General features: G+C 35.2%; 1 protein-coding gene across 2 annotated transcripts in view; it reads left to right on the top strand.

Moving 5' to 3' along the window:
- The window catches only part of METTL25 (methyltransferase like 25), a 96,153-nt gene that overhangs the window by 61,352 nt on the left and 13,820 nt on the right, over positions 1 to 20,981 (top strand). For both annotated transcript variants that reach the window (XM_019655156.1, XM_019655155.1), the window contains exons 6-8: positions 835 to 929; positions 5,045 to 5,074; positions 9,449 to 9,522. In XM_019655156.1, the coding sequence (XP_019510701.1) occupies positions 835 to 929; positions 5,045 to 5,074; positions 9,449 to 9,522 (199 nt within the window). The remainder of the gene's footprint in view (positions 1 to 834; positions 930 to 5,044; positions 5,075 to 9,448; positions 9,523 to 20,981) is intronic.

The following is a 20,981-nucleotide window of genomic DNA, read 5'->3' as shown; positions in this document are numbered from 1 at the left end:
AGGGCAGTGGATGGGGGAGGGGGGTTGTTACTTTGTGAGGGTGAAAAGGGTAACTATTGCATTGTTCTGTACACCTGAAACTAACAATAAAAAAATTAAAAATAAATAAAAATAAAAAAAAAATAAAAATAAAAAACTCTGTAGTTAATCATTCTACATAGGGGTTTAAACATCAGCAAGTTGCATATGTTAACTCTGTAAGTCAGTTGGGTAACAGATATGTGTGATTAAGCAATGAGTGTTGATTTTTGTTATTGTTACTTGAACCATAAGTGCAATTGAGCCTAATTGAGTCACAGTTGGAAATATTACAGCTTCTTAATGTAACGAAAAAAAAGAAGAGCCTATACAGCTGTTCTTTTTTTGAAAAGTGGCTAGAAAAAAAAATTGATGCTTCAAAATCGTTAGAAATGAATTAATATTTTTCTAAGATAAACTGCCAAATGTCATAGTTGATAAATCATTTTTGTAGAAAGTCAGGCCAGCAATAAAAGTCCAGTATCTCTACTTATCTGCTACAGTTACACTGAACATGAAAAGAATTACCATTTTAAATTGCTTTTGCTAAATCTTAGAGAAATAATTTTGGCAAATTGGTTGGTTTCAAATTGTTGGAGCTTAAACGCAAAACAGCTGTTGTTGAGAAAATACAATTCTCATAACATTAATATGCTTTCAATTAACAGGCTGGAATGAACTGTTAAACATTACCACTTCCATGTTGAACTACTGTTTGACTCTCTCAATGACTGATTTGCTTTCTCAATAGATTATTTACTTTAACTGAAACAGGAAGAATTTTATTTAAATAACCCATATTTTCCCTGTCTGCAGAATGTACCCAAGAAAAGTGGGGATTTCCAATGTGCCACTATTTAAAGGAAGAGAGATGGTGTTGTGGTCGCAATGCCAGAATGTCAGCATGTTTGGTATGATTATATTTTTTTCTGGACTAAGAGCTTTATCCAGATGTTGCAGAATGTATTAGTTTTGGCCAATGCCATGCATTAAATGCCAAATTTTGCAAAGCGTCATCATTAATGCTTTTCTGCATTACAAATTATGAGAAAAAAATGACTTGCCCTTCCAACATTATCCACTGTACATGTAATATGGTAATGATTTAGTTATACTATAATTCTGCATTATAGTACTGAATTTTTTACATATAATTACTTTAATTATATAAAATGTACCAACTACCAAATCTTAAACACAGAATTAGTTTATTGCATTGTCCACAGCTATGTGGTGTGTTTGTGTTTGTTTGTAGCAGATCATTTAGCCTTCTAATTTTTTATACAATGGGGAAAATATTATTAAGCTACTTGGAATAAGAAGTAACTACCTAGTTAAACAAAACTTTATTGTGACTGATTTGTCTAGTGTCTTTAGGCCTAGAACTCTATCCCATGGCCATCTCTGTTCTTGGTGCTATATTGGTTTACAAAGGAACAGATGTAAGTTAAACAGCATATGTATTTTTTTGTCCTCAGAAATTTAAAATATGGTTGAATAAATAATGTGTTTAATGTCTAGCCCAAACATAAATTAATATTACAGGGCCATTATTTCTATGTCAGTAACATAGCTATATAAAAAATAGTGTACCAATGTTCTAGGTCATGTATCTTAGAATTATCTTAGAAATCTATGTATGCTCAAATAATAATTTCTTTTCATAAGTCCTCTTAAAATACTTTTCTGTGAATTTGTCTTTCTTTCATTATATCTATAAATGATATTTGCTGAAGGTCTTGTTAAAATGACAGGTCATTCAAGACCAGCAGAGTGGCTCGTTGGTTGAGAGCTGGCTTGGGACGCCAGAGGGCCCTGGTTCGGATCCCACATATAAGGGCCAGTGACACTGCCCTCTACAGCTAAGATGCTGAACAACAGCTCAACCTGGAGCTGGGCTGCCATGGGTCACCGACAATGGCTGCAGCCCCTCCTGCAATGGGTTGCCATGGGCTACCATGTGTAGCCAGCAGCCAAAGTGAGCGGCCAGCAGCTCCAGTGAGCGGCCGTCCAGAAGCCGGCGACTGATCTGCCTTGCCCTGGGAAGAGCGCAGTGATGGTGCCAACTTGGGCCAGTGAGGCAACGCCCTCCACAACTAGGCTGAAGAACAAAAGGAGAACAATTTGTCTGTTCCCCTTCCCCCAATTCCCCAGCGCTGTTCCCATCCCCCAATTCCCCAACAAAAATCTTAAAAAAAAAAAAAAAAAAGACAGGTCATTCTTGGAATGACTTGGTTCCCAGAATACTGGCAGCCAAACTGATATCCTGAGGCAAAAAACTGAACTAGTCCTTTACAGAGAGTCATACTAGCCTATGAGGAAAGACCTAAAGATACTGGCATCAGGGATTTCATAATGAAACAGGACAGATCTTCACCTTTATGAGTCCCACAATTAATTGTCCTCACTCAGAAGCACAGTGCTTCTACTCAGGTCTGTGATACCTGCATTTTCATTATCGGCAGACAGCCAGGAATCACTAGATGTCTAAGAAAGTCAAACGTGAAAAAATAGAGATCAGATAAACAGGAAAAAAGCAACTGGGAGGAAATGGAGACTATCCAAAATAAAATAACTATCAATATCCTAAAGGGAGATAAAAGAATATACTGTTACCAGAAGACAAGAATGTTTGCTATAAAATAAACACTAAAGAACCAAAAAGGATCATTTTTTAAATTCATTTTTTATTCGTTTCAGGTGTACAAAACAATTTAATAGTTAGACATTTCACCCCTCACAAAGTGATAACCCCCCTCCCCCATTTCCTATGCTGTACTCCATATCCTGTGACTATATATATATATAAAATTATAGTTAACATACAATATTATGCAGCTTCAGATGTACAGCGCAGTGGTCAGGCAAAACAGGATCACTTCTTGAAAAAGGAATTTCAAGCTATAGAATTTGTAGGCCATGCGGCACTAAGAGCTTTCCCCGACCCATGTCGGCTTCCCATGGAATGCCCGCCTCCTTAGCTCCATTCCAGGCCCTGCCCACCTTGACCTTGATGCTGGAGTAATCTTAAACAGCGGTAAGCACACAACGCCATATATAGATGATGTATTCTGGAAATGTGCCCTTGAAACCTATATAATTTTACTGACCAATGTCACCCAAAAAAATTTAACAAAAATTTTTTTAAAAGTAAAAGGAACATTTCTTTGGGTACGCCTTGTTTTATTGCCTCTTGCTTCCTAACTGATCTGTTCCACAAATATTCAAAGCTTAACAGGTTTAAAAAAAAAAAAAGATAGCCTTTCTGGTGATGCTTTCAGATAAATTGTTAATGGCACTAACCAGAAATAAAATTTTAATTAGAATAATACAATCTTGTCAACATATTTTCCGTCTAATAAAACTGCAAAATATTTTAGGTTATGAAATATTCACTTGGTACATTTTCTTCATTATCTTTATTAGCCAAGAAAAATATTAATAAGAACCTTATCACCTACCTGATTATCTTTTGTTATGTAATCAAAGTTTATCACTCATGTTTCTAAAATAAACTCATCAGCAACACATACCAAAGATAGCCTTGTGTGTTATATGATATTTTCATTGACACAAAATAATTTATTATTAAAAACTTTTGTTTCTTTATTCACTTCAACCTTTTAGCAAAAGCCATAACAAAAATCGAATCTGAAATTAGCACAAGTACTATAAATGAAAACTCATTGTTTTCTTCAATAATAAACTTGTTCTGGCCCTGTTGCTCTTTAACATGAAAATTATAAATATCTTCTGTGTTCATAACACTCTGGCTCTAAATGTTCAGTGAAGGTATCAAGTCAATGGGAAAATTGCATATTTTCTAAAATAATTTCTGTGAAGCAAATTTTCCTAAAATGAACTCTTCTTCCTGGTGAATCTCCATGGTGTGAGGCCTGAGAAGTAAATCCGAGTTCAGAGAGCAACTTTTACAGTTTTGCTTAACGGCTGACTGACTATGCAACTTGGGGCAAGTTACTTTACCTCATCACTGACCTTGTGTACCTGCACAAATTGCACTTACACAGATATTTTGTACATTACCTTTCAGTTTTAAAAGTAGATTCAGCTATATCTAAAAAATAGTATTTATGAAAACCGAGATCTGAAGCAAATGTGTGTATTTTAAAATTTAATAGGAAGAATATGCAGATCCATTATGTTTTTGCTACTTTTCTCTACGTTTTAAATATTTTCTAATTAAACATTTTAAAATAAAATGTCAGTGAAAGTATTCTACTCTAGTTATAAAACTATGTGAGCATGGAAATGTATGTCTCTAAAAAAGTGAAAGTTTCAGAAGGCTCTAGTCCATATTTAAATTTATTACAAATCTTTCAGATATCTTTTATATATTAACATATTGAATTAAGAGTACTTATTAGAAATATTAGGAAATATTTTTATAAAAGAGTTTTGGCTCTTAAGTAAATACAAATGTAAAATCAGCCACATATAAAATTGTAAAGATATGTATTACTTTTTCTTCTGACTACTTGATCATATGTGAATTTGATTTGAATTTGTAGACCATGCAGAACAAATATATACATTCTTTTCTACCTAAGCTTTCTCCTATAATCTGTTCATTTTTGTTTAATAAGAGATGACATATATCTATAAAAATTGGAAGAAACTAGGTTAAAAGTGCTAGATAAATATGTCTGTGTGTGCACAATAGCAGCTTTGGATTTATTTGATTGTTTTAGCTGCACTAAAAGTGAGCCAAGAATATGTCATTTCATTTCTTTCCTGTTTTCTAAGGCCTTCTAAAATTCAAGGAGTGTATACAATTAGGGTGTGTATTTGTGTATATGATACACATACATTATAAATCAACCCTAAATTATACCAGTTAACATTCCTTGATAATATTAACACTTTTAAGTGCATAAACTTACATGTTATCACTTAATTAATCTTTTTAAATGTCACTTTTACAAGCCCTTATACAGAGTGTTTATAACTCTTCTATGATAAGACTAAATATACCAGCAGTCTTTGTCTTATTTTTTTCTCCTTAAAGGCATTGGAGCGGGTTGCAGTTGGCCGAGGGGTAAGTAAGTGTTTACTCTAATCCAGCTGATGAACAGGATACTTTTCTCTCAAGTACTATTCATTCTTGACCTGTTGATGAACTTATTACCTGATGGATTTTAGTAAATATCACCTCTTCTTGTCACCTCTTCATATTCAAATTTATACTTTTCTCTATAAGTTTACTTTAAAACAGAAGTGAACTTTCAGAAAAAGTAAATTGAACGTTTTAGGAAAACTTCCATATTATACTCTTGTACTAATGTCTCATTCCTTCATATTATACTGAACAGTCTATAAATATTTCTAAAGAGTGCTGGTACTGACTATAAGGCTTTTAATGGGCTTAGTTCAAGCAAATATAACCAAGGTATAGTTCAATTTATTTTTTAACTATAATCCAAAACACATATTTCAGTTGGTTATTTTTAACTTTTTTTTTTATCTACTGATTAGTCATTAGTTGCAACAGCCAAATGGGTGTGCGCATAGAAACCAAAGTTAAATGTATCCCCAAAATAATCCATTTAATTGATTCATGAAACATACTAGGAATATTTGAAGTTTTTTTTAAGAGTTGTTTGTAAGCTTTTCACAAAATTTCTCTTTTGGAACCTCTCTTTTGCTTCTCTTCAAGTATCATTCATTAATATGTCAATTTAAAATTTTAAAAATAATTTTAAAACAATAGCAACAAGTATCGTTTCCTGAGTGTTTACTCTGGGCGTGGCATGATACTAAGAACTTTGTTTTTAACTGTTACTACCTAGAAAATGATTAAAAAACAACAACTGATTTTTAAAGGCATTAGAGCATATTGTTCAAGTGCATGAGCTTCAGTCTCAAACTACTGGTTTACAATTTGTCTTCGTCAGGACTGGTTTGGTGACCTTGGACACGTGTCATAATTCCTCTGTAGCTTAAATTTTCACCTGTATAATAGCAATAATAACAGTTACAATAAGAACAGCAATAATACCTTCCTCAGAGAGTTGTTTTGAGAATTAAATGAAGGAAAATGTAAAATGCTTAAAACAATGCCTAGCACATGATAAGTGTTCAGTAAGAGTGTCAACTGTTGTTGCTGTTATAGGTTATTAATAATTATGATCATAAAAATAACAGTTAAATCTAACAGAAGTTACCAAAGTTTTCTTCATCAATTGAAGCATATTACATACATAAAGCAACTATGTGCGGAGTGCTATGAGATGGGTACTACTATTACCCTATGATACACGTAAGGAAACTGTGAAGTAGTGAACGCTGACACTTGAATCTCTGACTCTGGAGCCCAATCTGTTAACTCCTATACTGCATATCAGCTTAGTGGTTCCCTAGGAGCCTGGAGGAGGAAAGAGCCTTTATCATAACCATGCCCCAGTGCATGTGTGTGGTGTTTCTCAATTTCCCAAGTGCTCATTCATGTTTACAGTCAATCTGATTAGTTGGGTATTACACCAGACTTCCATGAGAACATGATACACAGCACAAGTTTAATGGTGCGTTCCAGCTCCCTTAATTAATTGCAGAGTCCTGACTTCCAGTTTAGTGGTTTTTCCACAAGACCTGTAAAATGCATGTCTAATATATGCATGAAGGGTGTACTCTTTCTGCTCCCTCCCATTTTAACATGCATGAAAGTGTGAAGGTGATTTATCACTTATGAAGGAAAGAAAGTAAACTCGGAGCCACATCAAGTTTGTTCCTGGAATGTCCAGCCCAGGCTGCTCAGGAGATGTTGGGTCCCTCCCCTCTTACCCGCTTTTGGATGCATCAGGATAGATAGTCCTAGTTATCCCGGGAACACACGTCTGAAGGCACCTCAGCCCTCTTTCCTTTTTCTTAGGTAATAGCTGTAAAACTCTAATTTACTCAGTGTAACTTGGGAATGATGATTTATTCTGTCCTGTTTCTTTTTCTCTACGTATTCCATTTCTTTATATTCCCTTGTTAAAATGCATTTTTGGTCTTTTTTGTGGGTTTTCTACAATATAAATAGACATTTATTTCCAAATTATCTTGATACAATTTTATATTTTTTCTCAAAAGCATGGGAAATGAGAGCTTTAACTATTTTAGAAGTTTTATGTAAAAGTCACATACTATTAAGGTCCCCATGTAGTATGTCTAATCAAATAAAAAGGTAAGAACTAATAATGCTAATACTAATATTTCACTTCATGCAATAATATATTTCCCCAAATGACTTGAATTATCATAGAACAAAATAAGAGCAGGTATTACATATAAAAAGGAATTTCAGTATTTTTGTGAGAGAACCGAAAGGATTTGGGGGGAAGTGAGGGACAGATGATAGAGATTTTTGGTACTGCAGAAATGAGTTACTCAAAATGAAAAAATATCAAATGGAAAAATATATCCAGAGATGAAATGCTTTGAAATATGAATGTTTGAAATATGAAATGTTTCAGGAAAGCTTAGAAATCGGAGATTTTTGTCTCAAGTCAAGGAGTTGTGTTTGGAAAGAGATTTTACAATATATAAACAGTGTGCCTTTTGAAGGTTGTAAATTTTAGCGTGGGATCTCAAGTGTGTGTGTGTGTGTGTGCTGTCAGTGAGTTATTTTATGAGTTGAGCTGGGGGCTATGGCGTTCCTAACACCATTTCCTACTAGAATCACCCTCCCCACTATTTCCACCATTCGGAAAGGATATAACTTTACGTTCTTCGAAAGTGCCCTATCAAGATCCCGCAAGACAGACCTCCAGTCACGTAAGAAGGCAGCACAGAGACCCAAGAAACAAAGGCTGACCCTCAACTCCCAACTTGTGGTGTTTTGTAGTCTCAGCATCTGGGGCCCACTGTGTAGGAACTTGATGTTAGCTGGGAGCAAGGGACAGTAGAGTGGGGTTTTTGCCTGAGCATACAGGCAAAATTTATTTTGCACTGAACGCCATCTGAATCCAAACATATTCTAATTGAAAACAGATGTAAATAACAATTTTGGGCTGTGAAGGAGACTAGAAGTTACAAAAGGATAACTCAGTGTATATACACATTCCACTGAACTTTACCAATCTTTGGGCAGTTTTTAGGTTTCACCTTATTTTAAAACTTTAAAAACTTTACCAATCTTTGGGCAGTTTTTAGGTTTCACCTTATTTGAGTTCTGAAAAGCATACAGTATTGTTGACCTCCCTCCATCCTTGCTCATTTTTCTTTCTTTTTTTTTTCCATTAATAACTTTGTATGTTGTTGCTACCATTATTTTGTGTTTGATTTTCCTGTACTCTCCATATTAAGAGATCTTTCGGGATGTGGATGGGGTTTGGTAACTTTTGTAGTTTCTTGGTTTGAGAGTACTTTTTCCATTGCTACAGTAAACTGTTCTCTCTGTATATACAGTGGACCCTGAACAACATGGGTTTGAACTGCGCAGTCCCACTTATACACATATTGTTTCTATAAATACCTGTGCTGTTTTCTATCTTCAGTTGTAGAGGCCTGACTGTATGCATTGATCTATGCCGTACTTGAGCATCTGCAGATTTTGGTATCTGCCGGGGGCCCTGGAACCAATCTCTCTTGGACTACCAAGGGATAACTTAAATTTTGGGGGACTCAGAAGTTATACATAGATTTTTGACTGTGTGGGAGTTGGTCGGTGCCCCTAACTCCAGTGTTGCTCAAGGGTCAACTGTATAGTTACTTTTTACCTTCTGCTTCTGTGAAACTATCGTGCTTCATTGGAGCTCTTGTCTTCAGCCATTCCTTGAATCTTTCCTTTGGAAAAACTTTGCACCTTCGTGGACACTTTCCGCTTCTTTTTCCCCAGGAAATGAAGCCTTGCCAAGATGTCAATCTCTGATCCTATGTTCATTCTGAGGCTCTTCTTTTCAACTCTACAGTAGCCAATGCTATGATCTTTTAAACCTCAGACATATTTTTAATGTTTCCTTACTTAGGGTAGCACCTTCTCTTTCTGGATGTGAATCCTAGGTACTGTTATCTCTATTCCACCACCATTAGGACAAACCCACGTTCTGTTTTCTTATGCACATATCCTACCTGACTGCTTGCTCACTTATACAGAGCTGACTTGGCTGGTTGTGAAAGTCTATTTCCACATTTTTAACTGATAAATACTCCGTTTGGAATGTTAGCTTATTTTTCTTTAATCATACCTTTCCTTCCTCATTCACTATTTCTTTTCTCGTTTCTTCTATTGTCTTGCAGAATTACTTTCTTGGTGAGAATTAGCCTCAGGCTAACATTTTAACTTAGACTGGAAAAATTATAAAATTGTCTTTTATGTTTTACAACAAAGTCAGCTTTCTAATATTCACTTATAGTCCCAACTCTCCAGTACTGATTTGATTTCTGTTATTTATTTTTTTCTTGTGCTTATATATGTCTACATTTTTTTCAGCTGCCTACTGAATCACTCTTCTATCGTGCCGTCCTTCAGGATATTATTAAAGATTGTTATGGCATCACCAAATGGTATGAGGATTTTATTTTAATAAGAACAACGATGCAGTATTGTAAGTGAAGCGACTTAGACTTCAGGTGACTCTATTCAGGGTCACTTCATTGGTAGAAGAAGCTTTGAATTTGAGCGTGTCAGTAAGTAACAAAGAAGTATGCAGCAACTGTATCTTAGGTTAATCATTATTAAAATGGGGGCTCTAATGATTCCTTTTTGTCCTGAAAGGTTGTTGTAACGATAAAGGAATATATGTAAAATGTGCTTTAGAATTTTAGAAGTATTGAAATGTTACATATAAGCAATTCAGTGAATATAGTATTATCGTATGAGCAGGAGTTATATTTAAAATGTTTCACAACCACTACAGCATAACCACTTAACTAATTAGAACAGCTATTGATCATCAGCAACCATTTTGGTCATTTGGGTCTCTACTGGTTGAATAGTAGCCCTGCACATGTTTTGTTTTGTTTTGTTTCTGTTTTCTCTGAATAATGTCTTGCTTATACAGAGAGGCCAGGGGTCAGAGAATGTTTCCATAATACGGTTCAGTAACTGCTGTACTCAGGCATACATTTGCAATCCTGGCAAGTTTTATGAAAGTCTTCTTTCTAATTACAATTTTAGGATTTTGATAGCCATCTGGTTGCAATAGGATTATTCTTCAAATTAGAGTAATTTTCAGGTTTTCAAAAACGAATTCACACATATTAACTGAAATAGAGGCTATTTTAGATTAGCTAGTATTTCTTTGTAGGAGAAAGTCAATTTTTTACTGAAAGAACTTATGATATACAAATATCTGAATATACTGTTTGTTTCAATTGTCATTTCTGTGTAGATAACTCCCAGCTTTGTATCTTGATCTCCATTCTCTTTCCCATATATTTGCTAATGTTCAAAATGTCTACAAATGAATTTTTCATGTTTTCTTAAAAACTAGCTCCTTTTTTTGAGCCCACCCCAAGATGCTAACCTGGTTGGAAAAAAGTCACAAAATTCTGCAAATCATGTCCACTCAAATATTGACTACTTGCCTTCTTTTAAGACCTCAATTCTCTTCATAATTTTATTGTTCACTGAATGACTACTTAAAATTATCTACATTCTTTTCTAACTTTTCTTCTCACTTAAAAATTCAAATCTTTCCAATCTTCCACACTCCTGCCTTCCTTTAGTACCTAAGATGGATGATGGTATTTGTCATAAGATTTCTTTCATTCCAGAGCTTCATTGACCTTTCACCCACATTTGGCCATGTTGATAATTGTTTTTTCTCCAAACTCTCTTCCTCATTATCTTCCACTCAGCTGCATTCCTCTAAGTTTCTTTTTCCTATTCTGAACACTTATGTATTTTCTTTAAGGGTTTTTTTTCTTATTCATCCCCTAAGCTTATCGAGGCATTCTCTGTTTTACACTCAGCTCATGTCTCTTTGTATTTTGTCTTTCACTTAGCAATTACTCTCACCACAAATAACGGGAATCATGTATCTAGCTACCATGTCTTTGTAGAAGTTCAAATCCACATCTGTCATTTTCATCTGAACAGCTTCACTTAAGTACCTCACGAGGTACTTGGGATTCAGCTACATCCAGAAACCGCAGTCAACTTCCAACCAGTTCTGTTCTCTTTTTTTTCCCTCTTGACTTTACCATTACGAGCTTTAGAAATCTTAAAATCATATTTGATTCTATTCTTCCATTATCAAACCACACATTCTAATTAGTTGCCAAGACTTGCACATTATACTTTTTAACCTAGCAGTTGTTTTTGTGTGACAGGCAGCCTGTTAGGCTCTGGATGCAGAGGCTATAGTGTATACACAGGAGTATTTCATATTCTAGTTATGATGGTATGTGCAACAAAGAAAATGATAGAAACCCATTTCCATTGACAGCATATTACATAATTAGGACCAACCCTTCTGAGAAAAGCTAAAACCACTGGAGATGTGTATGCATTATGAGTGTGTGTGTGTGTGTATGTGTATTAAATTTGTTTTTAATTGGTTTGAGACCATAAGAGACCTATCAAGGAAGTTAAAGTCACAGGGCAAATATCTTGGAGAAGGTGGAAACCAAGAGAAATGAGCTCAGCTTTCAGGGCTGCATTTTCCCCAGAGGCATCCTGAATAAGCAGCTATCTGCCAGTCAACAGAATGGGCAGAGAGAGGGAGCACTGCTTTCAAGAGAATAACAGTTCAGTGAGACAAAAGATGAGTTCATGGCCTGCCTCGCATGAGGACTGGGTAGGCTGGGTAAACCACTCATACTTGAAGTTAGGTCCCTGGAGGTTCACACTGAATGAGTGAAGGTGAACGAGAAATAAAACAGCCCTAAAATGGACTAAAGCCCCACCTGGAATCATCTCACATGTGAATAAAGCATCTTAGATCACTGCTTCCTCTAGCTGCCCACAGAGCACTGCAGTCGTTAAATAGTGCTCGTACAGTAGTTCATTATATAACTATGCAATTTGTTGGTTTCCTTTGCTGTTAAACAAATTCCTACAAACTTAGTGGCTTAAAATAACAAATTTATTATGTAACATTCTGGAGGTCAGAAGTCCAAAATGGGTTTCACTAGACTAAAATCAGGTGTCAGCAGGGCTGCATGTTTTCTGGAGGCTCTAAGGCAGCGGTTCTCAACCTGTGGGTCGCGACCCCTTTGGGGGTCAAACGACCCTTTCACAGGGGTCGCCGGGTACTCGTATGTGGGCATATCTGCATGTGGGCCTGGGGAAGGATAGAGGAGCGGTGTCTTGGTTCCTAAGATCATCGAAAATATGTGTTTTCCGATGGTGTTAGGCGACCCCTGTGAAAGGTTGAGAATGGCTGCTCTAAGGGATAGTCCATTTTCTTGCCTTTGACAGCTTCTAGAAGCAGCCTACATATTTTGGCTGCTGACTCCTTTCTCCACCTTCAAAACTAGCAGTGTAACCTCTTCAAATCTTTCTCTGAATCTGACCTCTTCTTCTGCCTCCCTCTCCCACTTTAAAGGATCCTTGAGATGACGTTGGGCCAGTCTGGATAATTCAGGATACTCTCTTTACTTTAAGATCAGCAAACTAAAAAATTTAATTTCATCTGCAACCTTAATCCCTCCTTTCCATGTAACATAATATAGTCAAAGGTTCTGAGGCTTAGAATGTAGACATCTTTGATAGAACATTATTCTGCCCACCACATACAAAAAATATATCTGATTCCTACTTTACAACAAACACAAAAATCAATTCATAGTAGATTAAAAGCTTAACTATGAAAGGCAATACTATAGCACTTTTAGAAAATAGTATTGAAAAATACCTTTATAACCTTGAAACAGATGAAGGATTTGGTTTCTTAAACTAAATATAAACCTGCAAACCTTAAAAGAGAAGATTAAAAATTCAACCACATTTATAATAAGAATTTCTGTTTTCTGAAGATGCCATAAAAGAAGGGGAAAGTGACCACAGGCACAAAGTAATTGCAAGATCTAAAACTGACAAAAGATGACGATCACGAATATGTAAAGAATACCTATAAATCTGTGAGAAAAATTAATCTTTGTAAAAGAAAGATAATGAAAAAACTTGATAGGCCCCTTTACAAAGAGAACTCTCAAATAGCCAATGAACATAGGATAAGATGCTCAATCTTGATAAGTAATCAGTGGAACATAAAATGAAACCACAATGGGATATTATTTTTATAACCTTTAGATTAGCAAACAATTAAAAGTTTGACCATATCAAATATTAGCAAATATGCAGAACAACTAGAACTGTCCACATTGCTAGTGGGACGGAAAAATATCATCCCATTGGAAAAACAAGTTAGCATTACCTAATAAAGTTAAAAATGTCTATATAATTTGTCTCAGCAGTCCACACCTAAGTACATATATATCCTTGAGAAACTCTTATACATGTGCTCTTAGAGACTTATATAAGAATGATCAATGATAGCAATGTCTATAAGATCAAAAGTCTACAAACAAACAGCTCATTACTAGGAAAATGGATCAGTTGTAGCGGGATACCGTGCCACAGTGAACGTGTGTGAATACAGCTCCAGGCATCGGTGAGGACGGATGCTGTGAAAATAAAAGTCACAGGAAAATTCCTCCCGGATGGTTCTATTTATATAAATGAGTAACAAGCACAGTTGTATAATTATTTAGGGGCATAAATATATGGTAAATAACCAAGAAAAACGTAAGAATGGTAAACATAAGCAAGATGCAGTGCTGTAGTTTCCTACGGCGGAAATGAGTAGAGCGATGGGATGGGGAAGATGAGGGGGTCTATCGGGATTTCAGTATACTGGTAATTTCAATATACTGGATTTCTATTTCTCAGGTTTGGTGTTAGGTATAACGGTTCATTTTATAGACATTCTTTATGCTTTATACATATTTTATAAATACTTATTTGTGTTCAACAGCAATAAAATTTTAATCTGTTATCCAGTTGCGTACTATCAAGCTACATATTATACTCCTACTGTTACAGTCACTTCATTAAAATGATAAGAAAACTTAAGATAAAAGTAGTCAAAAGCTCGTCAAAAGTCTCATACAGCCTGAAAGAACCAGGGCTAGGACTAGACGCAGAGTCCCTAAGTGTTCACTATCTCATGCTTCTTTTTAATTTAAAATTTTGAGGGGATATTTTTAATATGAGCTGAGTTGCATTAGCATTCTAAATCAAGGTTAAGGGGATTGGAATCTCTACTCAGCAAGAGTAATAAAGACAATGTGATCATTTAATTAATTCTTGTACATTTTGTTTATTTTTTCTGGTTAAATAATTTGTCTTCAAGGGATATACTGCTTTAGAATACCCGAAACATTATTCTGAAAGTTTCTTTAAGTGTAATTGTTTATATAGCCTAAGGTTAGAAGTAAATTTTTTCATGGACTTAAATATATAGCATTTTTACTCTGTTCATTGTAATTGTAAGTTAACATCTATATTTATGTTAAAACTCAATAATTTATAGAAAATTCTTTATTTCCTAACTATCTCTTATCTGGAAACTTTCTAAGGGGAATAATATGCCAAAGAAGGAATTGCATGGGTAAAACGTTCTTAAAACACTTGTAAAGAGGGCAGGAAAAATATGATGTGTACACTTTACTCATTTTATTATTCTCTTTCATAATAGTTACTGTAAATATGTACACAGGAAATAATTTTCTGATGCGTATAATTATGAGTTACTTATTTTTATTTTTATTTTGATATAATCAAATAGGAAAGTGCAAAACCAGATCATGAAAACTGGCTCATAAAATTAAAGCTAATTAGTTATCCATAATGTGTGGCCAAATTGAAATTAGCAAGCCTATCTTTTAGGTTGAAAAATACAGTAGTTAGAAGATATTTGGAGCGCTCCTAAGTCATCTCCATTTTCAGCAGAAGTTTATGTTTTGATCTTTTAAGTCTTTCAATATCTACTAGCATATAAAAGACATAAAATAAAATAGTTTTATAAATATTTTGTGATGATTGAAAAACTGAATTTTGGTACTTTCTGTCTTGCATGTGATTGTTTTAATTGACTTAGTATACATCTACTTCACTGTTTCCTAAAATTTCCAACACTGGTGTTGCTTTTTTGGAAAATGCTACAAGTAAACCATGTTCTTACAATTGTATTTTTAGAAAAGAATGTGGGTGGTATAGGATTCCCATGAGTAGAATTTTAATCAGATCGAGTGTATTCACTTTTATTAAAAGAAAGAATAGTAATTCCCTTTTAGCATGCTGACCATGCTTTCTTCTGACAAAGGGCCCCTTTTAATCTGGCCTTCAAGTCCCATCGTTTATCTTTCAGTAACAGTCATGTCACTTTTCTAACTTCAAACTGTTTGATAATTACTCTTGTTTATACTCAAAAACTAAAATATCCTTATTATGCCATTCAAGGTCATTTCTAACCTGTCGCTAATATCCTTTCCAGCCTAATTCATCATCCCGTTCTTCCTCTGCACCCTAAGCAGCTCCCACCCATACACACTGTCCAGGTACACTGGATTAGTCATCATTTCCCATGTAATTAATTTTGCACCTCGTATGCTTCCTTGGAGCACCTTTATCTACCTGGAATACTCTCCTTTCCTCCCCATTTCTGCCACCCTTTCCTCTCATGACCTCTGGCAGGTGGAATCCTAAGCATTCTTTAAAACCCAGTTTAGAAATCTAATCGGAGATAGATTTCTTTTCTCTTTCTCGCCCTCTGCTCTTCTACCATAGTATTTAATCTGTAATTCACTGCTCTTATAAACTTATTAAGTATAGTTAGTTGTCTACTCATCTACCACCTACATACTCGGCTCCTAACGGCCTGTATTCCGTCTTATTAAAAGAAATGATGTATGATAGTGGTTAAGAGCACAGATTCTGAAAATGCTCTTCGGACCCCGTTTCCCCTCCAACTACTATATCATGTCTGTTCTTTTCATTACCGGAAAACTCCTTGAAAGTGCTACCAATTTCTTTCCCATTTTCTCTTGAATTACCACTCAGATTGTACTTGCATCACTCCATCAAACCACCCTTTTTAGGGGTACCAATGACCCCGTGTTACTGAATCCTATGGTCAGGTCCCAATCCTTATCTTACTTGGCCTGTCATTACTGGTTCACACAATTTACCACTCTATTTTAACCCTTTCTCTCACATTCTAGGAAAAGCCTCTCACAAGATACTCTCCTCTTTCTCTTTTTTTACTTTATTTTGCTGATTCCTCTTCTCTTTCAGACCTGATTGTCGGAGTGCTTTTTTCTAACTATACCTACTACCTAGGTGTCCTCATCATGTCTCATGGCTTTAAATACCATCTATATGTTGATGAATCCTAAATTTATGGTCCAATAAATTACAATCTTATTCTTCCAGATGCTCAGGCCAGAAATCCTGGAGGTATCCTTGACTCGTCTCTTTCTCACTCTGCCTAGATCCAGTCTTTCAGTAGTTTTATAGTCTCTCCCATCAGAATATATCTAAAATTCTACCACTTCTCACCAACCTCAAGGCCACCAACCTGGTTCAAATCACCATCGTCTCATGTAGATTATTGTAATAACCTCCTAATTTGTTTTCTTGCTTCTCCTTTGCCCCCTATAGTCTATTTTCTGTGCAGTAGCTGTAATCATCCTATTAATATTTGTAAGTAAGATTTTGCTCACAGTCTTCCCATGGTTTCTCATTCACGTGGGAGTAAAGCTAATACTATTATTGTGACCTACAAAACCTTACATAATGTGGCTCTTGTTACCTCTCTGACTTCGTTTCCACCATTTTTCCCTTTATGTCTATACTGATTTCCTTAAAAATGCCAGAAACACTTCTACCTTGGGGCCTTTGCATGTGATAGAGCCTCTGCCTGGAATGTGCCTCCTCAGCTATTCACATGGCTGGCTCACACTCTTTCTTCAGCTCTTTACTTAGAATTATCATGTCTGTGATAGCCATCGTCCACCTTCACTCCCCTCTAATATTTCATACCAGCCTTCTCTCCTAACATCGGCTTCTCATCAACTCTTTTTGCTATTGCACTACTTATTTTACTTATTTGTTTCATTGTTCGTCCCCCAACAAATGATGGTTTTTATTTTGTTTTGTTCACTACAAATGATAGGACCAGTAATCTGACTCCAGAGTATTTTAGAAATGCTTTTGAAGAACATAAATCAGATTTTGATGATTCTATAGCAGTGTTCTCCAGATTGTCGTCCTGAAGAACAGTAATTCTGTAAATATACTTTGAGAGAATAGAATTTCTTAGAATCAAGTAAATGCTTTATGTAGTACCCCCCTCTTTAAGATTCCTAGTGCCTGTTCCTATTTTAACGACTTCCATTAGTTTGGTGAGAGACAGCAGACGGTCATGGTTAAGAGCATAAGCACAGGTGCTCTACTGCTTGGTTCTAAATTCCAGTCCTCACTGGGTAACAACACTATGATCTTGGGCACATTGCTTAACATTTTTGCCTCAGTTTTCCCATGTGTAAATTGGAGTGAATAATAGTGTCTGCTTCAAAGGGACGCTATGAAAAATAATGTCTGTAAAGTGCTTAAAACAGTCCCTGGAACATAGGGAGTGATTGCTATTATAGTAAAACCTTGGATTGCGAGTAATGTAGTTTGTGAGTGTTCCGCAAGATGAGCAAGCATTTTGAATACATTTTAACGTGGTAAACGAGCAATGTCTTGCAGTACGAGTAGTTTGTTTCCGGAACGACTGATGCTCGCAAACCAATGTATTACTGTATTATTAAAAGAAATCTGTTTAACTTTGTTGAAGCCAATATTTATTTGTTCATACAACCTTTCTTTTCCCAAAAATATACACACATTTAATTTATATTTGTAGTACTAGGTGTTCTGTGGGGTACACTCTAAAAAACACAGAAAAATCTTGAAAATAATTATTTTAACTCCTCTTACGACCTCGTTTGAGATTTATGTGATTATTTTTCTAACAACTCCAAATGAAATGACAACAACCAAATTAAGTTCTTGTGAATATTTTTTTTAATGTCACATATATTGAAAGTCAACTATAAAATGCTATGGAAGATTCTTCTGAAATATGAATATTTGCTAAAATTCAATATTTTCTGTTAGATATAGTAAGTCCAGTCATGCTTTAAATCCACAATGGGAATGCATTGCAAGATCCTTTCCCTTTGATGACTGGTATTTGCTCTCCTTTTATGTTTTTATATCACAGCCATTTGACAAAATTCCCTATACCAGTAAGGCTCTAAATGTTAAAAAAAAATTGTTATTGTGAATTGAGTTATTGTGGCATAAATACTTATACATGTAGACAACCTCAATAAGAAGTTTTTATCTTAAATCATTAAACATGAAGAGTAAAACTTGAATGAATGCACCTTCTAGTGAGATGCATGGGGTGGCCTTATAGTGCTTTTGGTAAAGGAATTGTTTTGTCGCTGATGCTCTAGAGGACCCCCGGAGGCCTACCTCACAGCAATGCAAGACAGTACTATGGAGGAGAGGCATGCATTGTCTTTGTCAAGCTAAAGCCGAATACAGGCTATTTGTGACATAAGATGTGTAAAACAGAATCTGGACCACCGGCACCTGCTCAGATAGATGAATTTCAGGAAAGTGAGGATATAACAAAGCAGAGGATCTGGAAACTGATTTCTTTAAAATTACTTCCAGCTATAGTTAACCTACTACATTTCATGATAAGTGGTTACTGCATATCTGTATGAGCAGTAAGTGAAACCTCTTGTACAAGCAGTTAAGTAAAAGCAAAACTTGTAACAATTCAAGAAACTTAATTAAAAAATAAAATACAACACAGTGATATTGCCAAAATAAATACGACCTTACCTAAAGTTTCCAAAGCACTTTACAGTTTACTATTATCTTCCACGTGCACTACCTCATTTACATGTTTCCTTTGCCCTGTGAGGTAGATGTTACCTCCATTTCACCTCCATTTTCGCTGTGAGGAAATCGGGGCTCTGAGAGGTGATTTGTTTACAGAAGGTAGAATTTAGATCTTTTGACTCCTAGTCCAATGTTTTATTTTTATTATTTTTAGTACAACACCGTTTCAGAAAGAACTCTTGATTATAAGAGTTCTTACTGCCAAAGAGGCAAAACTTGGATTGTGGTCTGAATTTTTCTCTTCCCCTGTCGACATTGTCATGTTCATTGGACAATCTACTGTGTGTTAAGCACTACCCTCTATGCTCTTGGGTACTGTTAGGCCTTGCAGACAATGTGTCAGTCTATGGACTTGCCATCAAGGAGTTCATTCATAGTAGAGGACAGAGTCATACATATTAAAAAGGTAACTATTGGACATGACTGAAGAATCAGAAGACTAGTACTATTACTCTTTCTCAGAGTAGGAAGCAATGTTTAGAAGTAGTCCAGCAGGCTACCACAGCAATAGTTACCCATTGTTTGGCCAGGTGCCCATGCTTTCTGGGCCAAATAGCTAAGGGACTCATTGTCTGATGAGTAAGATAATTCATATAGAAAGTTAATAAAATATAGTGACAATATGGAGAGGAACCATGTATAGTAAAATTTATTCTTGGAAATTCCTTACATTTCTTACAAAGTACTCTGTACATGGTTTTCAATATATAACCCACTGCAGTCACTGAACTATGTAAAATGTTCAAGTACATATCGTTTGCCTCTCTAATGATTTGGAAAGAAAAAAATACCCTACCGCATGTCCATCCCGCATATAATTTTGTAATTCTTAGTATTTACTATCACATAGTGCCCTAATGCACTAAACTCCTGGTGCTTGAGTACAGCGGGAGGGCCTGCCTAGCTTTTCTGTAAGAATATACACAGATACACTTGTAGGATGTCGTGGAGCCTGCCTACTTCTGTTTGCCCATAGCACAAAGGTGGGCATCCTTCACCTGCAATTTAACAATATTGAGTATGAATCCTGTTGAAGTACTATGCTGCACGTAATATTAAATACTAATTATTATGATATCCTAGATTCTGAAGCCAGGCTTCCTGGATTCAAATTTTCGGCAGTTTACTTAACCTCTCTTTGCTTTAGATTCACCGTCTTTAAAATGAGTATAATAATTTGACCTACCACATGGCTTTGTTGTACGGATTAAATGAGTAAATGCAGCAAAGGATTTAAGAGTCTCTGGCACATAGTAAACATGAAATAATTATTAGCTGTTATTATTTGCTTTGTTTACACTGCATTTTTCCTTATATATTTGTTCAGTGGTTCTCTGTATGTTTTAAATTACACTTGTTTATTTGCATAGTTAAGTTTGTCTTACCCTTGTCTGCTTGACTAATAAATAGATCTACTTCCGGTTTGAATGCATTTTCCTGTTATAGTCTAACTAGATGTTTTTGTTTCTGCAAAACACCGTAAATGCCTTTTTAAGATGAAGAGCAAGAAATTAATATTAAATGATATATTTTTCTGGTCACACAGTTAATCAGTTCAATGTTCAATATATATATATATATATATATATATATATATATATATATATATGGTACATATCTATTATGTGATGTCTGTTATACATAAGATACATAAGTATGTGTAGGATCTGATAAGTACACAAAATCTTATAAAAATGTAATTTCTGCTTTCTGGATCCTATACCTATTCAAAATAATTATTTCAGAACAGTTTTTTTGTTGTTTTTTAAAGCAGGGAAATTGGTAAATAAAATTGCTCTCTAAGAAAACAGCATGACAGCATAGGCAGGAATGAAGGGGACAGACTTCTGTCTTAACTAGGAAGTAGTTATAATAATCGGGACACGAGGTAGTAAGTGGAATTGAGGTGGGCCTTCAGAAACAGCTGAAGTGAGATATTTACAATGTATTTCAATGGAAGAATTGCTAGATCTTCATAATTAATCATAGGGATTAGTATTTATACTGCCAAGAGTAAATGTGCTTTTATTAATTATTTCTGATATTTGGA

The sequence above is a fragment of the Hipposideros armiger genome, unplaced genomic scaffold (assembly GCF_001890085.2).
Source record: "Hipposideros armiger isolate ML-2016 unplaced genomic scaffold, ASM189008v1 scaffold_237, whole genome shotgun sequence".
NCBI classification, from domain to species: Eukaryota; Metazoa; Chordata; class Mammalia; order Chiroptera; family Hipposideridae; genus Hipposideros; species Hipposideros armiger.
This window is presented reverse-complemented; position numbering and strand designations above follow the sequence as displayed.